At 59.8% G+C, this 5,420-nt stretch overlaps 1 protein-coding gene across 1 annotated transcript in view; it reads right to left on the reverse strand.

Moving 5' to 3' along the window:
* Positions 1-272: 272 nt before the first annotated feature.
* The window catches only part of MMP15 (matrix metallopeptidase 15 (membrane-inserted)), a 21,012-nt gene continuing 15,864 nt past the window's right edge, over positions 273-5,420 (reverse strand). The window contains exons 7-11 of the mRNA XM_011938875.1: positions 5,325-5,416; positions 4,828-4,966; positions 3,802-3,952; positions 3,535-3,650; positions 273-2,152 (exon numbers count right to left, since the gene is read on the reverse strand). Coding sequence (XP_011794265.1) covers positions 1,713-2,152; positions 3,535-3,650; positions 3,802-3,952; positions 4,828-4,966; positions 5,325-5,416 — 938 coding nt within the window. The 3' untranslated portion in view covers positions 273-1,712. The remainder of the gene's footprint in view (positions 2,153-3,534; positions 3,651-3,801; positions 3,953-4,827; positions 4,967-5,324; positions 5,417-5,420) is intronic.

Raw genomic sequence — 5,420 nt, forward strand, 5'->3', positions numbered from 1 at the left:
TAACTCCATGCTCCCTCCCTGCCCCACCCCGGCAGGGTGACCCCAGGTGCCCTGCCTCTCCCTTTTCTGGACTCTTGAGGGCAGCCCTAAGCTCTGCCCCTCCCAGGGCCTAGTTTCCAAGGGCCATCGGGAAGGAGCCCCCACGGAATTGGAACAAGGTCTCCTTGGCATTGAGGTCAAGCCCCCTAACCCTAGCAAGGGCTGGACCCCCACCACCTGCACGCCCTTCCAGCTGGAGGCTCCAGCCAAAGGCCTTACAAACAACAACACACTTGCCAGCTGTACAATTTATTCAGTGCACATTATTTACAGAAATCAACGTATGGGGGTGGACACGGAACCCCCGCAGCCCCACCCCTTGGCTGGCTCTCCGGTTCTGCAGGGGGCAGAAGCTGCTGGACCCGCACTTGGTGCCAGTGCACGAGAAACCACCCGCAGAGGCCAGCAGAACCCTTTGCCCCCAAAGCGCCTCAGGGATCCTGGGTGGCAGACCCCACTCACTCAGGGCCATGGGGAAGCAGAGCCAGCTGTACAGTACCATTTCCCACAGCAGCCACGGCCTCCTGCTTGCTTTGGGAAGGAAAAGAGGAAGGAGGCATCTCCGTCCTCAGGGCTGAACCCAGGAGGAGGGCAGCCTCAGGCCACAATGGGCTCCTTCGTGGGGTTCACAGTCTGATGTGTGGCTGGCCTATCCCCACCAGTGTCTCTCCTCCCAGGACCCTGCGGGCACAGGGAGCTGGAAGGGAGGAACCCTGCATGCCCAGTGCCTGGCACTGTGGGCACCCATTCACGGCCATCCACTGCCCAGGCCTAGGCACCTGTCAGCCCCCTCTCCCTGGGGCTCAGGACACTGGCAGCTGAAGCCTGAGGGAGCTGGAGCTTAGGCCCCTGGAGCTGGTGGTGTAAGTGGGAGAGGGAGGGGGGAGGTGCAGGGAAGGAACAGAGGGTTCTAGCTCAGGGAGGCATCTCTGCTAAGGGTGAGGCTGCTGCTACCCCGGGGAGAGGGGCCTTGGCATACTCCCTTTGGTCCGTGGTGAGGCAGGCCCAGGGCCCTTTCTCCAGAGAGGGAACGAGGTGTGGGCCCAAGGGGAGGTGGGAGCTGGGAGCTGCTGCTGGGGGTGGGCTGGGTTCTCAGGCACAAGGAGCCAGGGTCGCTGAGGCTGTCAGAAGTGGACTGGGAAGGAACTAAGCCTCAACACAGGCTCAGGGGCCATGGCCCACCTCCCTTCCAGGTCCCCTTCGGCCTGGGGCTGCCCCTGGATGGAAAGCTCTTCCTCAGGCCCAGAAAGACTCACTTGGGAGGGAGGGGACCAGGGGGGCCAGCCAGTCTCCAACTGGGTAAAGAGAGTCTGCAGTTATGGCCCCAGGGCTCAGGCTGAGGAGGGGCTACTCTTCCAATGTGGGCCTCTGCCTCTCTGCTCCCCTGGCTGTGGCCAAGCCAGAGGACAATGGGGGCCTAATTCCCTGTCTGGAGCAGAACTACATTTAGAAAATTCTAAACACCCTGCCCCAGTCAGAGAAACAGAAACAAATGGTCAAGTAAGGTGCCAAAAACAAAACAAAACAAACACCTGGGCATAAATAATGAGGGCGGGGCAGACAGGGTGTGTGAGGGCTGAGAGGGGCCCCTACCTGGGGGCAGAGGGAGCCCCTGGAAGCCATCTCAAAACCACAGGTGCCCCCTGAGCACCGTGAGCAGGAGCGCCGGGTGGTCAGACCCACTCCTGCAGCGAGCGCTTACAGTACAGCAGTACGCGTGGCGCACCCTTGCGCTGCATCTGCACAAGCGCATACGTGAGGCCCAGGACGCAGAGCAGCAGCAGCAGTGGCACCAGCACCATCACCACGTTCACCGTCCGTGCCACCTCCTCCATCTGCACCACCACGCGGCTGTCCCCGTCCTTGTTGGCCCCGGCCCCAAAGTCCCCATCCCCATCCTCCATGTTGCTCTCTGCGCTGTCCACCCCGGGCTCTGTGCCCCCGTGGGGGTTGAAAGGCGGCCGGGCCACATCGGGCCACCGGGGGCCTGGCTCCACATGCTCCTGGCAGCCCATGAAATCCCGCAGGATGGACTTGGGGTAGCCGGGCTCCATCCGCAGGCGCTCATTGTCAAATTTCCAGTATTTGGTGCCCTTGTAGAAGTAGGTGTAGGCTGTGGGGGCAAGGAGGCCAGATTGGCTTCAGGTTGAGCCCAACCACCAGTGAGACCATCAAAGGCCAGGACATGCTGAGGGCTTCAAAACGCCCTTCTTGTCATTTGCTTCCCTGGGCATTTTCAAATCTTCCCCTTCTCAATTTGGAGGAGCCAGACTGAGGCTCAGAGGGTTTTGGGCCGAGGGCACGACTAGAATCCTGGGCTTCCTGACCAGACTGACATTAGCTGGGGCAGGGCCTGGAAGGGTCCTACAGCCTGCTGGGTTGGGTGCTGCAGTAAGGGATCCTGCTGCCCCTTCCCAGAACTGGCTTCACCTCATACCACAGAGGTTCAGGGTCTTGCTCAAGGCCACACAGCACCCCACAGTTGTTCTAGAGCGGAAGGAACCTGGTGCTGCCTTGTGCTGGCTCTCTGGCCTTGGACACTTTGCCAGCATCCCATCAACACCAGGCAGGGCCAGGTTTCAATCAAGGGGTGAGCAAAAGAGATCAGAGCGGCTGCAGAGTGCCAAGCTCACATACAGAAGCTGTGTAACGGGCCTGAGCACTGGCAAAGCAGACAGGGTCCCCCCTGAATCACCTAAGCTGAAGTGTAGTGGTGCAATCACGGCCCACTGCAGCCTTGATCTCCCAGACTCAAGCGATCCTCCCACCACAGCCTCCTAAATAACTGAAACTATAGGTGCAAGCCACCACACCTGGCTGATTTAAAAATTTTTTTTTGTAGAGATCAAGTCTCACTATGTTATCCAGGCTGGTCTTGAACTCCTAGACTCAAGCAATCCTCTTGCATCGGCCTCTCCAAGAGCTGGGATTACAGGCGTGAGCCACTACACCTGGCTGGTTTTTCTTAAATGTACTAGAGACCTTGCTAGAGAAATAGAAGAGGCACAGCTCCCTGTCTCTCGGTTATAATGACAGAGACAGGGCTTTTCTTCTAGGTAGATGAGCGATGCCCTGGGAGGATTTTCACCCCTAACACTCTGAGCCAAGCCTGCCCCACTCAGGCTCAAGGCTCCCCTAGGATTGCCTGGGGGCGGCTGGACTCTGTGGGCATCAGGGCAGTTCCGAGCTGCAGCTCTGGATGCAGGCAGAACTGGCCTGGAATCCTGACTCCGTACCGTCCTGGCTGTGGGATTTGGGCACTCTGCTCAAGCTCTCTGGTTTATTAGTTTGCCTGTGTGTAAAAAGGAATTTTAACCATGCGGGAAGGACCAGGGTGTCAAGCTAGGTAAGCTCCCAGCCCAGAGCGTGACACCGCGTGTCCCCCATACACACCATCATAGTAACGGGTGACCTTGGGCCAGCCCTGCCCCGTGGTGTGTGCAGCAGGGGTTATTAGTTAGGTGCTGGGCAAACTGGGAGGGGCTGGCCAGGTACCTGCATCATTGCTCAGGAAGGCCCCTTTAGGGGAGGCAGGGATCCCCTGCCAGATACTGATGGACTTGGGGTATCCAGGGTCTCCACGCTGTGTCTCCTCGTTGAAGCGCCAGTACCTGCAACCAAAAGCACCAGGCTGTGGACCTAGAGACCCTGCTTGGGCCAGGACCCATTCCCCATAGGCAGTGGATTCTTTCTGGGTAGGCCTGAGGTTGAGGGGGGCCTAGCTGGGGCCTTCTACCCTTAGGGGAGGGGTGCACTGCTCACCTGTCCTCTTGGAAGAAGAAAGTGTGGCCTGTGGGCTCCCACCAGATGGCTGTGTCGATGCGGTCATAGGGGATGCCCAGGCCATAGCTGGTCAGCGGCTGTGGGTAGCCGGGCTCCAGGTTTGCTTCTCGAAAGAGCCAGTAGCGGTCACCTGCAGGAGAGGTGGGAGGCAAAGTGAGGACAGGCCTGGGGCTGAGGGGTGTGTGATGGAAAAGAATGCTCTTCCGGGCCCATAAATCCATTCACATCCACTGCTGACCCCCTAAGGCACACAAAATCACACTCACACCCCTCTACATATCCATGATGACATACAACGCAGTCACCTGCACATCACACACCGCACTCACACACACCAGAGGCACACTTGTTCCCATGAGCAAGTCACCTGCTCACACCCATACACGCCACATGCCACCCACGGCCCTCGCTTCCATGTGCACACGCACCCCCACACATATAGTTCTTGTATGGGGAGGGGGCTGCCTGGCCTCTGGGTCTGGGGGCTGTGCCCCTGGAGCACACTCGCAGCCCTCTGTGTGTGGACCAGCGCTTCCTGCTTTTAGTGTGGGGCAGCCCTGTCCTCATGCCTCGCTCATGCCTCGCTGAAGCTCAGGAAAGTGGGGTTAGAGCCCCGGCGGATCCACCATGGGGCGCTGCCCTGCAAGACCTTGTCTCTGAAGACAGACCACAGAAATCTGGCCCCGGAGTGGGCTGGCGGCACCTGTTCTTATGAGGATGGGGCTGCAGGAGGCAAAGAGGCAAGGACAGAGGGAAGCAGGGCTGAGCCCTGCGCTGCACGAGGTGGCCAGGTACTTCTGGGTGGCAGGTCCAACCCTGCCCCCGGCCTCTATCTTCCTCCCGTCCCCACCTTGCTGCCGTGTCCCCATCCTCCCAGTGAGCCCACAGTGGGGGCACAGGACCAGACATGCAATGCAGCCCTTCACCTCGCTTTCCCTGGGGTCCAGCAGGGTTAGAGGTCATGGCAGGAAGGGTGCCCAGCCCCCTAACCCTACCCCTGCTTACCTTTGAAGAAGACAAAACGACCGTCTTGGCGCTCGTAGGCAGCACTGATGTCACTAGGCAGACCACGCCAGAAGTGCCCGATGGGCATGGGATAGTTGTCCAGGACGCGGTTGTGCCGTACTCGCCAGAACCAGCGGCCCTGGGGAGGGCGTGGTGTGAGCAGGCAGCACAGGCAAGCTGCCTTGGCCAAGAGATGTGCCATCCTCAAACCACCCCTTCCCAGGTGAGGGTGGGCCCAGGGAGAGGACACTGAGATACTGAGGCAGGCAGTGGCTTGGAAACTCGGGGCTGCACAGAAACAGCCCTGAGCTGGGGAGTTGGCACTAGGGCTTGCTATGTGACCCTGGACAAGTCCCTCAACCTCTCGGGCTGGATTCCACCTCGTCTAGAGCTGAGGGCTTAATGGCTCCCCGGGTCCTGCTGAGTGAGGGTGGGACAGGGGGCCCAGAGCAGCCAGGGAAAAGGCTCAGGGACAGGCATGGGAGGCAGGGCCAGACCTTGAACACGAACATCTCCCCGCGAAGCATGGCCACTGTGTCAAAGTCCCCGTCGCAGATGTTGGGGCCATACTGGTCGGGCCGCTCTGTGGCTCG

This window comes from Colobus angolensis, unplaced genomic scaffold (assembly GCF_000951035.1).
Source record: "Colobus angolensis palliatus isolate OR3802 unplaced genomic scaffold, Cang.pa_1.0 Scaffold178, whole genome shotgun sequence".
Lineage (NCBI taxonomy): Eukaryota > Metazoa > Chordata > Mammalia > Primates > Cercopithecidae > Colobus > Colobus angolensis.